The sequence below is a fragment of the Carassius auratus genome, chromosome 11 (genome assembly GCF_003368295.1).
Source record: "Carassius auratus strain Wakin chromosome 11, ASM336829v1, whole genome shotgun sequence".
In the NCBI taxonomy this organism is placed as follows: domain Eukaryota; kingdom Metazoa; phylum Chordata; class Actinopteri; order Cypriniformes; family Cyprinidae; genus Carassius; species Carassius auratus.
The window spans coordinates 12780544-12803438 of record NC_039253.1 but is presented as its reverse complement, the minus strand read 5'-3'; the positions used below and the strand labels follow the sequence as shown (position 1 = coordinate 12803438).

Genomic DNA, 22895 nt, shown 5'->3' with positions numbered 1-22895 from the left:
TCACCACAGTTATGCATTCGAGGTCTCTTGTCTGTCAATCATCTATCAATTACACTCCACAGCGGCATGGGGCGCAAGTGCATCACATACAGCTTTGAGTTTGAAAACAACAGACTGACTGAGGCGTGGTAGAGTCTCACGGGTCAGCTGTCCGCTGACGTGCTGCTGCTAAACTCACAATTAAGTTTGAATTTTATGAGGATTTTATTAGAATATGACCGTGAACAACATGGCAGATCCAAGACGACCGAATAAGATTTTTCGGTGAGTAGTTTGTCCGTATTTGAGACTATTTAAGAGATGACTGAGATGAGAGTTTTGATCGGCTTTCGTTAGCATCACCGTTAGCAACAGTTCGGCTAATGATTAGACGAGATTAAATCAGATTTACATGGAAGACAGTTAAATAGATTAAATAGTTTTTGCGTAATAACGTTACTGTGTTTTAAATGATGACATCGATGTAATTAAAGATCTGTGCTAAATGTATAAATATTAATTACTAGTCATTTATTAAATGTTAGCTTATAAATGTCAGCCAGCTATCTAACAAGTTACAATTGCATGTATTGGATCACAGTTTTTTGCACGTTTGACGTATGTCATTTATTGTTCAACTAGATATACGTGTATGGCTTTCTCTGACGAAATTGTGTGATGTTTGTATTGACAGCATTAATATTCAAGGCACACTGTGTTTTTGCTTTACAGCTACAAGCCTCCCAACACAGAGACTAACCCCACGCTGGAAGATCCTACACCGGATTACATGAATCTGCTCGGCATGATCTTCAGCATGTGTGGCCTGATGCTCAAGGTGACTCGACCCTCATCTTTACTGCAAACATTGATGTTTACTTTATGCTTGTCATTGTTAATGACTAAAACACGAGCAGATTGATGCTCAGCTATGATTTAATGTTCAAATTGTTGTGTATTTGTGTTTTTGGCAGCTTAAATGGTGCGCATGGATTGCTGTGTATTGCTCGTTCATCAGTTTTGCCAATTCCCGAAGCTCAGAGGACACCAAACAAATGATGAGCAGCTTCATGTGAGTTGCTTATGCTCATTTGTTATTCTCCTAATGAATACAAATATAGGATGATTCCATTATTATTGAATGTTTTATAGAATACTTTAATCTACCTAAAGAAATCATTCAAATGTAATGCTTCCCGACTGCCAAATTAAACATACGTTCATTCCTTCAGGCTGTCCATATCGGCAGTCGTGATGTCTTATCTGCAGAACCCACAGCCCATGTCGCCACCGTGGTAACAAATAATCCAAACCCAGTAAGCCATCTCAGCAGGGATGGCATGAGAACCAGCTGATCCACCCACAGTCCTTCTGGACCGCAGGGATGTACACTCATCAGCCCAGCTGGCCAATCAGAGGCTGACAAATTGACTGATGTAGCTCCTGTACGATCGTTTCAAGTTTTCCCTGTGCTCACCGGTTGTTTTTATGTATGTTACCATGCTATACTAAAATATTCATATGCTGTGAATGATTTTGAGAAATAAATCAGCGATTTTGTGCGCTGCTTCAAACATTTCTTTGTGGCTGTATTTTTCATATATACACAAGTAATTAGTGCTAATTAGGACACTTTGAAGTGCAAAACTAGAGATTGATGTTAATGTATTTATTCTGATGCTGCTGCTTCTTCTGACTAAATGTTCAGATGGAAGTTTAAAAAAGCCTTTTATTCTAAAAGATTTTTCTGAGGAGATACTGCTGCAAATTGATAAACATTACTGTACAGACATGCCAGTCTTGTTCCTCTCACTGTGTCCAAGATGGAATCATGCACAGGCCTGGAGGATTTAAGAAACAACTGGTAACTCTAGAGCAGATTTTTATTCATTATTAGTATTCAATTTCTTATTAATAGGAGCAATGTGCACACACACACACACACATATATATATATATATATATATCTCCTTTTTAACTGTTGGTTTTATAAAACTAGGGTGGTTTCTTCAAAAAAAAGAAGAAAAAAAAAACTTAACCATATTTGACGGTAAATGAATATTTTTATTTGTCTATAATAACATACTACACCGCTAGGTGGTAACATTTTGTCTGATCACATCGCATACAATTTTATAATCTAGGCCTATTATATGATTCTTCTCCTCTAGTCATGTGTTTTCTGATTGGCAAACATTATCCTATTATCTGATGCCCAATTTTTAGCCACAGTAAATAGTAAATAAACCCTTTACATAAAAACAACTGTATAAGAAATATTAATTTATTATTGTGCATCCAATTTCATTTATTATGACGAATGTTTAATGTCATTGATGGTCAAATCTGGGTCAGACACGGAGTCAGCATTTTACCATCATTTGACAATTCAGTGATAATGATCACGTTATTGGCTAATTCCGAATCTATATAATGTTAAAGCGATCCAATAATTTTGTTATAAATTACTCTAAGAAATATTACGGTTTGTTAATACATTTTCATTACGTAGCCCTCTGTCTCATCAGAGAAATTTGCCTTTATTAATTATTGTGTATACTCTCATAACAAACTTGAGTAATGAAGATAAGATACAAATAACAATACAGTCTCTCAGTCACCGTGCAGAAGCGGTCACAGCGCGTAGTTTTAATCTGCGCGACACTAGTGCAGTCACGTATCCGTTCGCGCACACAGCGCGAGACTCCTCGTACACAAGTGGAAGCGGGTCTCGCGCCGCGTATAGTGAGTCGTTTCTCGAGAGCCTTGGTTGTCATATCTGACGAGAATTAAAAGATTGCACTGAGAAAACATACATAATTATCTGTTTTGCTCAACAAAAATACTTGGGACAGAATGTTCCGCGCTTGAAGATGGATATGACCTTCTGCTCTGAGAAAACGGACCTCGGACCATTCAGTTTGTGGAGTTTTTTTGGTAGTTTTCTCAGTTATAAACTACAGGTGATCCGGACGCGTTCAGATTCCAGGATCTTCTCAGAAAAAACACAAACCTCTCTGGTGAGTGTCGTGGAAGATGTTTGTCTTTTTATTATCTTCGCAATTGCTTAGTAGCTATTTCTTTATTTCTTTCCCTTTCTTTAATGTTTCCCCTTAACTATATGATGTCTGTATAATATTATGCTCTATAATACAAAATCTCTCTCTCTCTCTCTCTCTCTCTCTCTCTCTCTCTCTCTCTCTCTCTATCTATCTATCTATCTATCTATCTATCTATCTATCTATCTATCTATTTTAGGTACATGAAAATGTACCTTGAAGTACCATGTAAATATGTGATTTAACCACCTGTTATATTAACTATAAAATGGTATTGGTTATGTTTAACAGACTTTTGCATTTGTTAGATGATCTTCTGCCCATCTTTTGCTGTTCTCCGTGCGATGGCTTACAGCCAGAGCTATTTATCATAATGTGTTCACTCAGCAGATAGCATATTATTTATGCTCTGAATGGTACTAAATGCAGCAAATCATTTTATAGTGTGTTCAGAGATTTTCCTTTACCTTCCTATATAACAATACACATGTCAGCAGCAGAATTGGCTGAGACTGAATTTCGTTTCTGAGTTCAGTTCACTATAAAATTCATTTTAATATGCAGCCATGTGAAATGCCTAACACCGGAGAGAAGTATAAACATTGAGTTCAGAAAACTGAGTTTGATACTTGACATCTTTGAGTAGGGATTGTGATGGCCATTATTTCCATGGGTAAGTTTTTGTGGTTTTGGAGAACTTTTTAAATGTCTCCCTAATTGCATGTATTCATCCACACCCACACAATGGTGAGGTTGTCTGTGGGCTGGTGCAATGGAGATCCAACCCACACAAATGGCCACTTGCTGTAACACACAATGATGCATATGAAATCATCCAAAATTGGTTCTTACTACCTTTTGTGGCTAGCTTATGCTATACCTTGCTATTACAGCAAGATTTATGGTGTTGTCATTTTAGCAAACAAAGAAAAGCTGGTTTCTTTTGTCTTGTCCAGGAAGCAGACAAACCCTTTAAACAAGGATGAGATGTGTTCCTGACTAAAAATACAAAAACATGAATGTCACAATGCTGCCAGGCTCCAAGAAGAGACTTAAAAGTGTGTGAAGGCATTTCAGGATGTCTTGTGTTTCTCCTTCACCTCACTGAATATATTCCCTGTAGGAACTGGCATGCGTATTGTAATGGCTTTGCTTTCCATTGGCCAAAAATAAAGAGGAAGATTTAGTTAGTTCCATCTTTAGTGTCTGATCATTGAGACTAGATGTGTCTCTCCTAATCACAGCCTGACCACAAAACCTGCCAGTCAACAAAGAGCACAGCCACAGTAACTATAGACTGTAGTGTGAATGTATTCCATTCACCTTTTGGCCACTGTGCTTATCTTTTCCTGTGCTTTACTCCATCTGTGTCTTTTCTTTTGTCTACTCTTTGTACTTTTGATCCCCATAGCATTTGCCACATCTTCAATGCTTTGCTTTCAGAAACAGAACAGTAGAAGTGCTATGAGCTCTTCTGGCTCATCTCAAAGAATAGCATAAACTAAAATAAAAAAAGCACTGCATTTTGTCTGTGCATGTGTGTGTTTATTTTTGAAATTGTTGAGTGTGTATGTGTCACTTTAAATTACTTTATTCCTCTGCCTGTGTCACAGCGGACAAATTCTTCAAACACCGTCAGCATAAATTGTAGTACCAGAGTGCATCATTTATTTTCACCTGACGTTGGCCTATTGCAATTTTCTCGAAACAATTATGCAGCCTTTGTTAATTAAACCTCCCTTGGTGTTTTTCTTCTCTATGCTTCCCTTTCCCACTTGATTACACGTCACATATTTTCCCCTTCACTTCCTTTTGCTTATTTTTTTTTTTTTTTTTTTTTTGTTGCTGTCAGCTTTTATTATTATGATTATGATGATGATTTATAGTATTATGAACAACTTAATAAAGACAATTTATTTAGTTATATCACTTTTCTTTCTTTATTGAAAAATATTGTTCTAATGGTGTTCATAGTGCTGCAAACAATTTACTCTTGATATGTTTGTAGCATTATCATCTCAGAATCCGTGTGCCATTAAAAAAACATATAGTTAAAAAAAATTATAATAGCAATACCAACAAAAACAAGAAGAACAATAATGCTACAAATATATGTATATAAAGAAATAACATTATTATAATATAAAAAAATAATTCAACATCACTTATCACAAAAATATAGAAGACCTAATTTCTTTTATTTTTTAATTTTTATATAAATATGTTCACTTCCGTCATTTCTGCCCCCACAGAGTCATGCTGTCTCCCATGTATGCAGACAGCTCAGTCATCATGGAGAGAGCGCCGCCCTTGCGGAAAGGAGGGAGAGTGCAACCTCAGGGCCACAGACTGCGCTCTCATCCTCCCACCAGCGGAAGCAGTGTTTGTGCCAACCCCACCTACTTTCATACTGTGTATGACATGAATGATGAAGCAAGCCCAGTTGACTCGTTTGACTATAGCAAAACCAATGGAGGGGAAACCGTAGTGACGGATGGGACGCTTTACTCTTTGATGCCCAGTGACTCTCTGGTTCCTCCTATCAGACGGAGAGGAGGCCTAGTTGACCACCGTGATGTCATCAAGGCACACCAATCCCATAAACTGCAGAGCACTCCACAGGCACAACGGAAACAATGGGAGTGAGTATTAAATAATTGGTTACTTTTTTAAATGTTTGTTTGTTTAAAATGTACTATAATAAAGTTCCATCATAAAGCACCAATCACATAGGTTTTGTGATGTTTAGTTGTTTGATGACATTTACTTTCAATGTAATTTTGCCCAAGTTGTTTAATGTCAGTGCTAGTCCTAAAAATTCAAATAATAAACAGCATAACCTTGTTTCCTATGAAATGTCAACAAAGCTCTACATTTTGATAAAGGTGGTTGTGAAATACACCCACCTCATTCATTATATTTTTTTATCTTGTAGAGTTTTTTTTTTTTTTTTTTTTGGAATGTGGTTGAAAGCTTGTACAAAATCTGGATTCTGAATCTATTCCTCTGAGACCTAGTTTGTTTCCATGCCTTCTGTACAGCCTTCAGGGAGCAGACTGTCACTCAAAATAATTCATCTCATATTATATCTCTGAGAATAAAGGGCAGGTCATGTTGGTGTGTTTGTGGAGAGTGTGTGTATGGTATGGACACACTGAAGGACACCGTGATGACCCCTGCTTCACTTGGACCCTGTGTGTGCAGTTGTGTCTGAAAGCAGTAAGTGAATGTGAACACCTTGAGCTCTAGTGAAATATATTGCTTGAAATCAGGAATGGAAAGAGAACAAATTCAGACCAAGATGGAAACGTAATAAGCCAAAAAGGACAGTGGTGGTGATGGTGTGTTTGCCAAAGATGTTTTTGTTGTAGTGACGTAAAAAGCCTGTTTATATTCTTGTTTTGTAATTAGAGGGTACATGCACCTCACAAATTTGTCAGCCTCAGTCAAATCCTCTGCTGACTTTAGCTTATAATTGGAGCCCGTCAAGATGATGTGTGTATTTCTGTGCATCTAGCAGCACCAAACAGAATAGCAAAAATCACGTTATGTAACTAGAAAAAAATAGCTGTTTATTACTTTATATTTACTTTATACTTTATATAATATTTCATTTTATATTTGAGCTATAGTGAATACACTATTTATATCTGTTTGTGTCAGGATATAAACATAATTTTATATTTAAATATATACAGTATAAAAATGGAGTGGCTTATTTGTAGTATTTGTGCTAATGTTAAGGTGGAAAACTATTTAGGAACTATTTAGGTAAATTTGTCTCCTCCTTTCCCAGAAACAACTACAAATACTTATACGCTCTGTTTCAGGTCTCTGGTGTGTAGAAAAATATGGCGTGTGTTTTTATGTGTTTGCGTCACGGTGGGACCAAGTGAACAGTGAATGTAGAGTGGCAGTGGAATCAAGTCACGATTTCTGTTGCACTTTAGGGGTGTGGAGGCTTCCACTCTCATCGCTCACCCACTCAATCTGGCAGCCGTAGCAGCGGGGAGACGCGAGATAACAGGTTACTGACAGAAAATGCACTCTCACCTTATTCCACTCACTCATTTGCCCTCACTCTCTTCTCTCTTTCTCTTTCCCTTTCTTGTCTCTGGTCTGGGAGCGATCAGCTGTAACTAAATATGAGCCCAGGGAGTCTGTCACAAAGCAGAGAGGGAGATAAATGCACAAACAAACACACACACACACACACACACACAACTATGTATAGCTATCTTTGTGAGGACATACATTGATACAATGCAATCTCTAGCTCCTTATCCTAAACCTACCCATCAGAACTATGTGCCTGACCAAAACTCTTACCCTAAATCGAACCTTTACCCAACTGTAACCTGACCCCCAAACCAGGTCTCGACCCTCAAACAGGCTTTTAAAGTGAGAACCGGCCAAAATGTCCTCACTTTACAAGATTGTCCTCACTTCGATGGTCTAAAACTTATAACGTTTCTGCCCTCAGAAAGATAGTTGTATACGTGCACACACACACACACACACACACACACACAGACAGTGAATAAGACACGCATTTATTTATTCATTTATTTATTTTTCTCTTTCACACATTCTCCTGCCACTGCCTTGTGCTCTGTGTCTTTCATAAACACGGGGTATGTCTCTCACACGTTCTCAATTAGAGCAGTGCTATATTAAAACAGCCTCTTAAATAGACAAGAAAACCTTGTGTCTCTAAGCTGTGTATTGTATCTCTTTTTCATCCCTTCATCTGTGTCCCACATCCTTCCGCCTTGTCTGTACTGTAGATTACTTCAAATCCTATTTCAGTGTATCCTATTTACTGTAGATTTAGAACGAGAGGCTATAAAATCAAAACATTACATATAGACTGTGCAGACACATACAAACACTCATAATCACACACACACAGACTTATATAGAGACACTTGGCAGCAAGTGCGAATGGATCAGTGGGCAACGTGACAAGGGGGCAGTTTTCGAGCGGACACTTCCACAGTTTCTGTTTAGAGAACTAAGCCACATAAATAGGGTAGTCATGCTTTTTTTAGCACCCATAAAAATGGCTTTTTAGTATTACCAAGGCCGTAATGAACTAAAGTGCTGATTCAAGGCAGAGAGACTGAGGTGATTTGTGGAATGTGACGTTACAGGTGCGAGGGTGCATGATGGGTCTGAGTCATCTCGAAATCATTCGGATATGCTGATTTGCTGCTGATTGGCTGCTGTTTTATTTTTCCAAAGATTTGGGATGAATAACAATTTAAACAAATACATTAAATAAAAACAGCATTTATATTAAATATATATTTTTATTTTAAAAAATATCTGTCACCTAATTTATTGTGTCCTTGCTGAATAAAAGTAATGAATTTTACATAAAACTTACTGACCCAAAACTTTTGAATTGTAGCGTTTCTTTTGTTTGATATGCAATATTTTGATATGGTGAGACCATTAAAAATATCTGAATGTCACTGCATTCAGCAATACATTCACATCAAACTAAGTTGCATCTGCAAACATTTTTAGATTTAACAAACTTGTTCCACAGTGATTTCAGTGGATGCATGGCTGCACTTCCCTTGAAATAAGTAGATCTAATGGACTTGAGTAAAATTTGAGTTCAAGATTTAGAAAGAACAGAATGAGTAAGTTAAATAATAGGAGATGGTTATTGTGACATACAGAGAGAAAAAAAAGAAGAGATTTACAGTGGGATACCAATGATAAGATGAAATATTTTTTGTGCTTTGTTCAGGGGAAAACCACTTTTGTGCTTGGGTGGGCAACAATTGTGTGGTAGTAAATTCGTATTTGAAGAGCTTTATACTATATATATATATATATATATATATATATATATATATATATATATATATATATATATATATATATATATATATCACAAAAGTGTTTTCCAAGCTTTTTCAATTCACAGAGGCAGCATAAACCTGTGCATGAATCACAGCTGTGGGAAACAATACATCACATGCTCAACAGTTAATTGTTGTTGATTTTCATGCACAGTTGACAGAAAAGATGATATGCAGAATTGCAGAGCAAGATTTATGGTAGGCTGTGGCAGTGTGTTTTATGTTAGCAGTCAGATATTATTTCATTCTTTTTATTCACAAGTTTAAACAATGATGCAGTGGTTTCAAGACAGGCCACAGCAGAACAAATGTCTGTATAAGGATAGTAATCAGCTGTTGTGTAGCATGTGACGCTCTCCAAGGGAAAAAGGCTTAATAAACATACTAAATAATGTTTTAATGAAAACATGAAGATGCAAACTGTTTCTGGAAGAGTTAGAAAATATCATTACAATTGGGTTTTTAAACACAGAACAACAGAAGTCAAAAGACGTTTTGTTAACAAGGTTCAGGAAGAGCATGATCAACCAATCAACCAATATGGCAAGGTGTTAATCGTTTAGCTAATCATCCTAACTAGCACAATAAGTATATTTATGTAGTCTACTTACCTCTATCCTTTGACAGTTTTTCGGCATCCCTCCTCCACCCCAACTCCTCACACTTAGGCCATTTCCACACATACATGGGTATGTTAACCTCCGTAAAAAAAAAAAAAAAAATCTCTGTTCACATTAAAATGCAAACGCATGCCAATAAGCACTATCAAGAGCATGCCAAACCAACAGGTGGTGATATAATCTTAACCGTAAAGCCATGTTGGCCAATCAGAAGTCTTTCCAGTGGGTGGAGATAATAGCACAGGCTCCGACGTCAAGTCAAAAATACAGGTTTTGCTGTCTACACGATAACACTGTAACCGTTTTTGAAAATCCACACCCTGGCAGGCATTTAAAAAAATGTTTGGTTTTGGTGACCTGATGTGGCATTTGCGTGTGGGCGAACGGTCAAATCACATAGAAAAAGCTGGTGATAACAGTACAGAAGAAAGAAAGATCAAATCACACGTGTGACGCGCTCTGTGTAGGACCATAAATTTAGTGCTAGGTCTCATTCACACAGTGCTTTTGTTTTGACAAAGATGTAACACGGGCAGTGGAATAGGTAAAACGTGCAAGAAGATGGGAGTGAAATTCTCTTAACTTGAGCTCAGTGTTTTAAGAATGACGTTTCATGCATGATTTCTGATCACCAGTAATTGGAAGTTCAGTTCTTTTCCGCAAACTGGTTCTTTCGGACAGTTCGATTCAATAAACTGGTTGAAAAAAATGGTTCACTGGTTCTTTTGCACTCAACGTAATGACGTCATTGGCGATGATTGCCCTTGATTCAAGCCTTAGGTTTACCCGTGCTCATAACATTGGCACAGAATCAGTTCAGAATCAATCCCCAAAAGGACCAGTTCGGTTCAGACGCGCTGTGTGTCATCCTGCTTCACGCTGAATTATGCATGCGCAGTTATCATCAGCTCCTCGGTTATCTAATCGGACTCGTCCGACAGAAATGATTCTCGGTTCATTGTACTGGTGTTCTGAAAACCGATGCAACTGGTTCTTGACTCGAGAATGAGTCAATCTTTCGTTCGTTATCTGGCTCGGCTTGGTGTTCATCTTCAGTTCTCTCTTCACAGCAGTTCAGTCAGTCTACTGTTTGAGTAAAGGAATTACTCAGGGATATTGTTTTAGTTTAACTCAGAGGGAGTGTCAGCCACGTTAACAAAGTTAACAGCTTAAGATGGAAGATGTGAAGATGTGGATTAATGCTTATTGGAGACGCGAACCCTTTCAAATGATTCAGCTTTAGTGAACTGTTTCAAGAAGAACCGGTTACATCGAGTGATTCGTTCACGAACCGGACATCACTACACTGTAGTGAACTCTCTCACAACAGACCCAGAAGAGAAGACAATGCTGAATAAAGTCGTAGTTTTTGTTATTTTTGGACCAAAATGTATTTTCGATGCTTCAACAAATTATAACTGACCCTCTGATGTCACATGGACTACTTTATGTTTTTTATTACCTTTCTGGACATGGACAGTATAGCGTACTTACATTTTCAATGGAGGGACAGAAAGCTGTCAGACTAAATCTAAAATATCTTAAACTGTGTTTTGAAGGTGAACGGAGGTCTTAAAGGTTTGGAATGACATGAGGGTGAGTCATTAATGACACTATTTTCATTTTTGGGTGAAAAAATAGGATTTGTGAAATGGAAAGTGGAAGGAGTGAAACAGTTTCAGTCTTTCTTAGCATTAAGACCAATGAGAACAGATGGCAAGACAGCTTAGTTTCCTTTTTAACACTGAACCACTTGGTTTATCTTTGGTTCTTTCTGATTTCCCTTTTCATCTTGCCCTCCATCCCTCCTTTCTTTTTTCCTTTGGTCCCCCTTTTCCAACTCTCTTCTCTAATCTCCTTTTTTATCTTGAATCAATCTGGCTGATTGCCATGCATTGGAGAACTGTTCCAGACAGAGGCATCCCTTAGGACCTAGTTTCTCCAATGCCTGTGTGCGTTTGTATTGATTGCTTTCTTGTGTGGTTGGGAAATCGTAATTTCTGACGTTTTAAACCCTGTTGTTACTGAATTTCCAAATACACCTCAGCAGTTTTCATGCAACTATGTCTCTGCATTAGATTCATTACTCTACATAATTACCTGGCTGGATCCGAATAGTGTGCAAATTCACTATTGCAATTTATTGGTCTGTGTCGTAAACCAATGCACTGTCTTGTTTTTGAGCATAATTTATTATACCTGGGAACCCTGTCAAACCACAGTGTTCTCTGATCCTGAGACTGCACCTCCTGCATCTCAATTATGCATTTGTGCCATACTGTCTTCCTGTAAGGAATCTCAGAGATGAGTTTGCGATGTGCGGGTCTGTAAAAGAGAAAGCAGAACTGGTTTGACAGTCTGATCCTACGGCTGATTTGAATGTACATTTGGTTTGTTTCTAGAGTCTGTTTAAGTGTCTACTTAAAGTAAAAGTTTATTAAAAAAAATTTATTTACTCCCCTACAGGCCATCCAAGATGTAAATGAGATTGTTGCTTCATCAGAACTGATTTGGAGAAATTTAAAATTACAACACTTGCTCACCAATGTATCCTCTGCAGTGAATGTGTGCCATCAAAGGAGTCCAAACAGCTGATAAAAACATATAACAAATAATCCACATAACTCTGTCCATCAGTTAAAGTCTTGTGAAGTGAAAAGCCACATGTTTGTGAGAAACAAATCCATAATTAAGATGTTTTTAACTTTAAAGAAGTCCTCTATCTATAATGTTGCTTTCTCCAGTAAAAGTCGTCTCATTTGAATTAGGAGAGAAATACAGATCAGGCACTGTTTACAAGATAAATATCAGTGGATTATGATGTGAGAGGACAACAGACCATGGGATTTATTTTTTCACTGGAGGAAGCATTATTATGGATTATGATATTTTGGCCAAAAACATTCCTAAAAATACATTATTTTGTAGTTTGTGAAAACTAATACAACTCAATTGCGGAAAAGTTCTATCTATGTTTGTGTGTCTTTGTGTATCTCCTGTTATTCATGTCTGTAGCGCATAACTCACCTTATTTTATCTCTGTCCTCTGTCATTCCTCTGAGCTATTTAGATGCTAATGAAGCCAGAGAGCCCATTCCATCTGCTTTCAGACCAAAGGTCACAGCAGGGCGAGCAAAAATCTGCTCTGGGGGTCTGGACAGTCTGACCCTTACTCACACCCATTCAGACTTCCTTTTCCTCTTCAGTAAATCATGGATAAAAATTTGTACAATACACACACATGATTTTTTGTTTTTATGGGGTGCATAAAACAGTCTGCTGAAGGTAAATATTAGTGTTATTTATGGTGTATGTAGAAGTTTATTTTCACATAAAACAAATACTCGATATACTTTTTATTTCAAATTCTTTATTACCAATGCATTGCTTATTTTTAGGTGTCAAATAAACTGTGGATAGCCATGTCATATTTATGTTAGCATTAACTACACATGTGTATTAGAGAATTTTAAAGGCAAAAAATCTTGCTATTGTATAGCCATTTTTCTATAAAAAAGTGTTCTATCATTAAGCAAGTATAAGACTAGGAAAATAGGTGCTGGGAGGCTAACACGCTCACAGCAATCTTCTCGATGGATATTATGTCATAAATAATTTCTTTATGACAATGCTTTACTTCCCTCTCTTATTCAGAGACTGATCTATTAATTTCCAATGTTCTTAATTCATTTTGTCATCACGATTTTTCTAGACGGTCATGACTTGACATAATACTAAAGTTGCTGCCCTCTCGTGGGCAAAATATTCCACCGCACTGAATATGAGCATATGAACTGGATTCAAATTTGTACTTTTTTTTTTCTTTAAGCTTCTAACAGGGTAGCAGAACCTGATTTTACCAAGTGAGACATGTTCCTGGGACAACATCTTTTTTATCCCTGAAACAACATTGTGATTAACCAATCAGATTTGATGATTAGATTTTAGAAGATAGATTTTGTGCAGTTTATGCTTAAAATCACTGTTTGGTGCTTGTACATCAGTGTCATTAATCTATAATTTCCTCTGATTTTAGGGATCACTCATGGTTAAGGTTAGGTGTAGGGATGTGTTCAAGAACACATTTTTGGAGTAAAATTCAAATCTCAGTTTGAAAGTTAAACGCATGAGCCCAAACATAAGTTTCTAATTAAAAAATGTCACTTTTATAACTAGTAACAAAGGAACGTTGTGTTGTTCATTGAAAGCTTGTTATATCACTGCACAATTTGTTGTTTGTGTGTGTGTGTGTGTGTGTGTGTGTGTGTGTGTGCTCTTGTTTTTGTGACATATCAGGATACAACTCTATAATGACATGGGTATGGCACAGGTATTACAAGAAGAGGGTGACTTATGAGGGCATAACCCATGTCCCCATTTTTCAAAACGCTTATAAATCATACAGAATTAGTTTGTTTGAGAAAGTAAAAATGCACAAAGTTTCCTGTGAGGGTTAGGTTTAGGTGTAGGGTTGGTGAAGGGCCATAGAAAATAAAGTTTCTACAGTATAAAAACCATTACACCTATGGGATGTCCCACTTTTCACAAAAATGTGTGTGTGTGTATGTGTGTGCATTATGTAGAGTAAAAAAAGAACTAATGTGTAGTTAAAACTGAAAATTGTAATCATGTAATTGTAACTGTAATTGTAAATCTGTATTTACAATTATATATATATATATATATATATATATATATATATATATATATATATATATATATATATATATATATAATTATAGAATTATATTTATGTTATATTATATTGAATTTGTTTCATTTCAAAATATACCTGCCATGAGCAGTACAGTAGGTGGAGCTGTTCGACCTACAGTAGATACGTCTTTTGCCTGGTCTTTCAATACCAGACGCATGGCGGCACTGCAGGACAGTGCTGTTAGGTTTCTGCAGCCCCACCTACTGTTTTGTCACCCTGTAATCACCCACAGCTGAGGGGATCTCCCATCTTGATACACATACTCACGCACTTGCTCCTCTCTGTCTCTCGCCCACTCTCTTGCTCTAAGCCTCGACAAATAACATTGTGATGATGATTATTAAAGCAGTAGTGTTAGAACTAGTGTTGGCAGGCTCTGTCTATCAGTTTGATTGAATGGATTTAATCAGTATGGTTGCCATATGCTGTTCCTGAATTCTCTCTGATCCCTGTGCAGTTGAAAGCTGTAGAAGGCGAGGATTCCACTAACATCTTATGTCACTCATGCTGTGTATAGGGTGTTCACCTTCGTGTCATTCCAAACCTGTGTTTACTTCTATGGAACGCAAAATTAAAGATTTAGTGTTATATCTGTCCTACTGTTTTCCACTGAATGACAGTGGGTGTTGATTTTGTGCTAATCCAAAAGAAAGCATCCTAAAGGTATTTTTAATTTCTATAGTACTTCATAAATGTGACCCTGGACCACAAAATAAAGTTGCTGGAGTATATTTGTAGCAATAGCCAAAAATACATTGTTTGGGTCAAGATTATAGATTTGTATTTTATGCCCAAAATATTATATATTTTTTAAAATATTAAATATATTAAAACTTAATTTGTGATTAGTAATATGCATTGCTAATAACTTCATTTGGACAACTGTAAAGGCGATTTAAAGGAAATAAAATAGATATTTCAAATAGTTATATATCGGTCAAATAGTGTCATATCCTAACCAACCATACATCAATAGAAAGCTTGTTTATTTGGCTTTCAGATGAGGTATAAATCTCATTATATTGAAAAATGTACCCTTATGACTGGTTTTGTGGTCCAGGGTCACAAATATATTCCAAGTCCTCCTTACCAGTGATGTGTTAATTTACATTTTAATATTAGTTAAAGTTTTAGTCATCTAATGTGTTTTTGATTTATTTTCTGTTATTTCAGTTTTTGTTAAATTAACTACATAGGATTTATACATTTTCAGTTGTTAGCTTTAGTTTAGTTAAGTACTTTAGATTAATCAAAAATGAGAAAGAAACCATTAATACTAAGTTTTATTTCAGTTAATGTTTATTTAACTAAATTAAGTTTTTATTTATCTGTTTTAAGATGACTTTCATTGCCATTGGCACATATACACACTTAAGCCCCCTTAGTGAATTTGAGAAAAGAAGGCTGTGAAAATTTGCATTGTTTACAGATAACAGAGTCACCCTCTGCCAGATGAGGTTGGAGATCACCTGGCAATAGATCAGAGATCATTCTTCCAACAGAACCTCTCCAGATCTTACAGTTTCCCTGGTTTATGTTGGAACATAAGTTCACCTTGCTAATTTTTTATAGGGCTTAGGTCAGAGAACTAGGATGGCCATGACAGAACCTAAATTTCAAGTTTCAAGTTTATTTGCATAGTACTTTTCATGATACTAATTATTACAACACAGCTTCACCGAAAATTTTACTGTACAGTAAGGACCATGCATTTACTTCCAAATTACACGGAATCGAACAGACAGAGATTAAATGTTGCAAAAAAAGCACAATTTGGTAGTTTTATATGTTGTTCCAGGGTTAGCATTATCTGAGATCCTCTGGGGGTTTGGCTTCATCTCTTCTCAGGTGTTCGGTCATCTCAGATCTTCGTAAGGTTTGGATCCAGACTGAAGCTTGTGTGATCCCTAGTTGCCTCAGGATGCAAGTTTCGTGGAAGAAACAGAGAAGCAAATAGAGATGAAATTAGCATAGCTGCTGTTGCTGTTCAGTCCAAGCAAAAGAATGGAAATGTGCATTTGATCAAATATAGCTGAAGTACAGAGTTATGAGAAACATTATGTGAATTCTTGGCTAAAATGATGTCTTATTTTATGCTCAGTAACCCCATTTTTGTGTTGATTTTGATGTTTATTTTGGATCATTGTCCCAATGGAAGATCCAAAAAAGGCACATTTTAAGATTTCTAGCAGAGATAATTTACTTCAAAATGAGATTTTTTTCCCCCTGTTGAAAAAAGCAGCATTTGCTGGTTAGGTATGTTTTGAAGCATGACTGCTGGTTTGAGCTGGTCATGAGTTGAATTAAGCTGGTCATGTGCTGGTCCTAAGCAACCAGTCATGCTTCAAAACTTTCAATAGGGTCTCTCTTTCAACTGGTTTAACTGTTCTTTCAGAATGTGTTTTTTTTTTTGTGAGCTAAAACTGTAAGGCTCCTTCTGTGCATGCCACAGTTATTTATAGCTCTATCACAAGCACCATTTGGTTATTTTTTACCTTTTTTTTCTTTTTAGTTCCAGTCCATTATCTCATCATCTGAATCAAGTTATCAGAAACTGCAGCTCTCAGGTTTGTATTTGATGAAAAGCAGTAGTGTTTATATACAGTACAGTATTCCCAGCAGCCACCATGTCACCAGTGTTCTGTTCTGACTAGCATCACCGTTAAGTGCTCCAGCCTGTCTGAGTAGCCATGCGTCCCATCGCTCACATGTCTTCTCAGGGTCACTCTCCCTGATTGGCTTGCTGCCAGATTGAGCTCAGCTCTTTTCTCAATGAAACGCTCAGAAAGTGTGATTTACGCTGTCCTAACGGCACCAGTGGAAATGAGATGCAGCAGAGTGCGGATGGCAAATGCAAACAAAAGAGGATATCAGCGCAATAGAAACAAAGCAAATGTCAATGGGATTGTTCACCAAAAATGTATAATCTGTCATCATTTGCTCCCTTGTGTTGTTCCAAAGCCGTATGATTTCCTCTCTTAAATGTGACGCATAGAATAGGTGAGTCAGTAGTAAGGCAATCTCACTATGAAAAGCATAAAAGCTGATTTGTGTGTGTGTGTGTGTGTGTGTGTGTGTGTGTGTGTGTGTGTGACAAAGACATTTAACTAGTTGTTTCATCATAAGCCTTAAGTCATAAGCCAAGAAAACGGCATGCTCGTGAGCACAAACCCTTTGAGAACAAAACAGAAACATGTACCTTTTCTGTTTCTCTTACCCTCAAATAAAATGGTATGCCAACAAAAGTCTGTACCTAATACAGTGTCTTTGCTAAACACATCCATCCATGCTACACGCTTACACAAGCTCTCAGTTTGCGGTGTATTTGCTGCAGCCTGTAGTAAAATCAGGGTTTTTATCCCCACCTGCTTCATATTCTTGCTTTCTCTGAACAAGGACACTGAAAATAGGCCTTATTATGAATCTTTTCTCTCTGTCCCACTCATTTTATTTTTTGCCTTTCCTTGCCTTGTCTTCCTCTATCTGTCTGTCTGTCTGTCTGTCTCTATTGTTCTATCATTCTGTCTGTCTGTCATTCTATCATTCTATCTATTGTTCTATCTATCCCTATCCATCCATCTATCTATCCATCTATCATTCTATCTTTCTGTTTAGCCACTGATCATTCCATTTGTCATTTTGTTGAATTTCAGTTTTATTTGAGTTCAAATTCCTATTTAAGTTGTATATCCTTTTGGATACTCCTATTTTGCATTTTAATTAACAAAGAATTCAGTTTTCATTTAATTTCATGTAATTCAAGTCCCTTTTATTAATTGTTCACAGGAAAATAATTTTTAGGAAGCAAATTGAGTCCATTTTGATTTTATCTTAATTTAAGCACTCAGAATAATTTAGACCGGGAGGACACTGATGCATGGTGCACACACACACACAAATATACTTCCTTCCCTCTCCTTTCCCCTCCCTTTTCATTTCCATCTTTCTCTAACTCAGATCTCCTGACTCCTCCTCCTCCTCTCTCGCCAAGTGTTTTCACTTTAATTGAAAGTCCCTCAGTGATGAATCAGGGCTGATTTGCCATTTGCAGGAGCAGGAAAAAACGAACGCTCAGCACACTGGCTAGATGCATGGATGGATGGAAAAAAGGAAGGATGGAGGGAAGAGGGATGGAGAAATGGATGGAGGGATCGATGGGCTGACGTGGACGCAGTGCTCTTGGCCAGACTCATTCACCATCTCTCCTGCTTACTCATAACTTCCCATCCACCTCTGATCACACCTCCTGCTTTTAAAATCATTTCCTGCCAGTAATATGCTCTTTTCATTTTCTCTCTTTTAGTCTGCAGTGCTGTCTATTCTTTTGAACCACATGAATCGTCAGCATTTACGTCATTTACTTTGAATATGATGCATTTATTCTGGTTAAAAATCTACTAGTCCATAATGAAATAATAGCTATATTTTAAAATATATAAAAAAATATGTAATATATCATAAAAAATATATATAAAAAAACTGAAATGATGCAAATTTTAAACCTATAAATATCAAAAGAAAAATGCTTTTTAGCTCCAGATGGTGTATATATGACATCTGGCAGCAGTGCCTGGTTAACTAACCATATCTTGACCTCCTAGTTTTTGCTTAAATCTTTCACCCTCTTCTGTCAAAGAGTTGTCACACTCAGATTAGGAATTAAAAGAGTATGACGGATTGAACGACTCTGCATTCATGTTCACACCTCCTATGTTATTTTTCTCCCGTTCCCTGTTGTGGATTGCAGTGGCCCATTTTGGCAGCATATCAGTGCCAGTCTCAGCGCAAATGCCACATAAACATTATTGTTAAAGTGATAGATCACCCTAAAATGAAAATCATTTACTCACCCTCATGTCATTGCAGACCCCTTTGTGTTTCTTTGTTCTATGAAACACAAGGAAGATATTTTGAAGAATGTTGGTAACCAACTGGGTCCTCCATAGTATTTTTTTGTATTTACAATAATACTAAGGAATTCAATGGAACCTAAAGCTGTCAAAATATCTTCCTTGTGTTCTACAGAGGAAAGTCATACAGGTTTGGAACAACCAGCAAACAGCATACGCTGTTCTGTGTCAGTCGCACCATTCGGATAAGTTATTTCTGTTCATATCAAAGTGTAAATAAACGTATCTGAGTGCTGCAGCTGACACAGAACAGTGTATGCTGTTTGCGTTCAGTGGATACTCTATAAATGGAGGCAGGGTGATGCGGAGGAGATAAATTGCTGAATAAAGTAATAAATAATTTTGTTTTCTTTGCATACAAAAAGTATTCTCATAGCTTCATAATAGTATAGTTGAACCTCTGATGTCACAAGGATTGTTTTACTGATCTCCTTGCTACATTTCTGGAATTTGATCCTGTTAATTACATTGCTATCTATGGGAGGGTCAGAGAGCTCTCAGAATGCATCAAAAATATCTTAATTTGAGATGAACGGAGTTCTTATGGGTTTAGAAGGACATGAGGGTATGTACGTAGGAGTAATTAATGACAGAATTTTCGGTAGCACTTTATTTTACAGTCCTGTTCCTCATGTACATACTATGTACTTATTATAGTAATTACAATAACTATGTAATAACTAGGTACTAACCCTGAACCTACCCCTAAACCCAACCCTACCCCATGTATTTACCTTGTATTACCAGAACTTTCTTAGATAAATACACTGTAAGTACACTATAAGTACATGTTAGTACACGTACTGTAAAATAAAGTGCAACCGATTTTTCATTTATGGGTGAACTATCCCTTTAAAGACTGAATGAGGATACAATTTATGGTGTATAACTTTCCTTTGTTAGTGAGTATAGGTTGCATTCATTCTTTCTGGCCTTACTAAAGAAAGTACAGTTGCCATGAAATGAAAATTAACCCTAGCTATTTTTTTTAATTCATACTCTATAATAAAATTCATCCTTGCATATGTGTGAGATAAGAGAAGATCATCGGTCACTGCTGACTCCGTCCCGTTGACTCCATGATCATTTCAAGCATCCTGGATGTTGTCGGAGGGTCAGAAGGGCCTTTATTTCATCAGGGAGTTGAGTCATGTGGCTGTTAAGCTTCACTGACTTCATCTGGACTGTGCCAATTTAGTTTAAATGCATGTGTATTTTTATTCTAGATGTTTTTGTGTGCATATAGTGTGTTCAGACTCTCAGTGTGCGCGTGTGTGTGTGTGTGTGAGTGAGTGAGTGAGTGTCTGCTTGCGCATGTGTGTAAGTGCTGATTCTTTTGAGTAGACTGCTTACTCTACAACAGTCTTAAGTCTTCGCCATTAGCTGAGGCCAGCAGTGCAGTCTCACCCCTCTATTCGCTTTCTCCACCTCTCGCTCTCTCTCTCCATACCCACTCATCAATCAGTTCATCAATTAATACACACTCAGTCCCTCTGCAAACACACAGAACAGCCAAAAAAGACCAATCTCCTAATTACTGTGGCTCTTCTCCCATCCTCTCCCATTCCTCTCTCTGTCACTTTTTATCCCTCCCTCCCTATCATCCTCCCTCCCCACTCATGAATTCTCTCTCTGAAGACTCCATCCATTTAACCTTATTGGTCTGAGAACTGAAACAGATACAGACAAGATCCTTTATATAATTTAATATCTGTAGTATACAGTAATGTACATGTATATACATTTTTGGTAGCACTATTTTTACAATAAGGTCCTATTATAGATGAGCAATATATCTACGGAATTTATCAGTCTTGCAGTATTCATCAATCTTTGTTAATGTTAGCTGGTAAAAATACAGCTGTTCCTTGCTAGTTTGTTAAATATAAATTTTCATGATTTTTATTGTATTATGTATTAGTAAATGTCAAAGTTGTATGTATATAAGTGATCATTCACCCACAAGTTCTATCATCATTTATTCAACACCCTTTTGTTATTTCAAACCTGTATGACTTTATTCTTTCATTTTAAATATCGTCTTTTTTATTCCACAGAAATAGAAAGGCATACAGGTTTGGTTTTATTTTTGTTTTGGTTTCACTTTTATTGGGAAAACACATCCACTTGATCATACTTACACTTGGAGATGCTGCAGAGAGTTAAACAGATCAAAGTTTAATAATGAGAGCTGGGCTAATATGCATGGCTGCTATGAATTATTTAGGTTTATGAATCATTAAGTATTGAATCATTTTCTGGACAGAACTCAACACTTGCTCAGCTTTAAAACTCAAGCGCAGATTACCTGACACACACAGGTATATGCAGTAGACACACGAACATATATATATATATATATATATATATATATATATATATATATATATATATATATATATATATATATATATATATATATATATATATATATACAGGCCATATATTTGACAGAGCATGAACATACTGAAAAAGTTAATCAAATTAGTTATTTTATTTTGTTAAATATAAGTGTATGTATATAATAATTAATAGTTTAAATTAAAAGTGTTAATAATTATAATAAATGTATATAATATATAATTTAATATACTGTATTATAATATATACACATTCTATTAATTCATATACAAATTCGTATTTGCAATATTAATATTTGCTATATTTTTAAAACAACAGATGTAATGCTTATGTTAATTAAGATAAATTATATTTGAAAACTGTATGTTTGACACAAATTTTTGGATGTTTCATGACTTTATATAGTCACTATAAAAGTAGATTATTATGTTAAAAGTATTTGCAAATATAGCAAAAAAATTTAAAAATGTATTTGCAGGTGATACTCTGTTTGATATTTTATTTTTTTATGTAATGCATTTTTATAGGTGTCCTAAGTGTCTAATACTTATTTGTGCCACTGTATTTGCCTTAAACACAGATCTTTTTGTCAGTGCATCAGAGCGAAGTTTGGGTTAAACTATTGCACTTCATAAGAGCAACTTGTTCCTGGGATTATAATGACAGCATCCATTGCCACAAGTGTAGTCTTGTCAAATCTGATTCCTTTGATTGGCAGCTCCAAGCTGGGGCATTTGTTCTCGTTGTGGGTGAATGAGGTACTTTCTAATGTTTTGCAGTCACAAAGCAGTAGTGAGCATATTCTAACCTCTTGAGTCAGCCTGTAAAGGGGTTACACACACCTCCTGCTGCCATACACCGAGATAAGCTGAGGATGAATCTATTGCACTAGCCTGGTTTAAATATAGTAGCCCCACCCTCTGTCTCTGCATATGCACTCTTTATTGCTCAGAGACTCATGTGTTCTTGGCAGGTGGTGGTTTTCTATGCATTTTCATGTGCCTACATGCTGTTTGACTTATTTCAGTCATTTTTTAATCCCATAGGTATGAAAATGCTTGTGGAAGGTGATATAAATAACAGTGTCATCATGACTAGTGGCTCAGCATTCCAACTGTTTCTATCTGATAATTGGAGTACGTTTTACAAGACAATACTATTGCATATTTAATTCAGTGTGTTACTTTGTGTTTCTTTGTATGTTTGTGAAAAGTTGTAACACTTTATTTTTATATCGTCTGTTACACATTTACATGGAGTCAACCATAAACCAAACCCTATGCTTTACCCTAACCCTTATTTAAAGGAGTTGTTCACACTAAAATGAACATTTGCTGTCTAAGATGTAGATGAGTTTGATTCTTCATTAGAGC

The 22895-nt window shown here is 36.4% G+C and overlaps 2 protein-coding genes across 38 annotated transcripts in view; both read left to right on the top strand.

The window, feature by feature from the left end:
* The first annotated feature begins 101 nt into the window (after positions 1-101).
* LOC113111053 (protein Asterix) lies at positions 102-1555 on the top strand. Its single transcript, XM_026275467.1, has 4 exons — positions 102-264; positions 712-817; positions 954-1051; positions 1212-1555. Exons 1-4 carry the CDS (start codon positions 215-217, stop codon positions 1276-1278), a joined length of 321 nt encoding a protein of 106 aa, XP_026131252.1. The 5' UTR covers positions 102-214; the 3' UTR covers positions 1279-1555.
* A 1128-nt stretch (positions 1556-2683) lies between these two features.
* The window catches only part of cacna1ab (calcium channel, voltage-dependent, P/Q type, alpha 1A subunit, b), a 123050-nt gene continuing 102838 nt past the window's right edge, over positions 2684-22895 (top strand). For 20 of the 37 annotated variants that reach the window (XM_026275450.1, XM_026275445.1, XM_026275444.1 and 17 more), the window contains exons 1-2: positions 2686-2999; positions 5291-5680. In XM_026275450.1, the coding sequence (XP_026131235.1) occupies positions 5295-5680 (386 nt within the window). In that variant the 5' untranslated portion in view covers positions 2686-2999; positions 5291-5294. Of the gene's footprint in view, positions 3000-5290; positions 5681-22895 lie in introns of all 37 variants that reach the window. The other 17 variants (XM_026275458.1, XM_026275465.1, XM_026275464.1 and 14 more) reach the window with 4 other exon arrangements.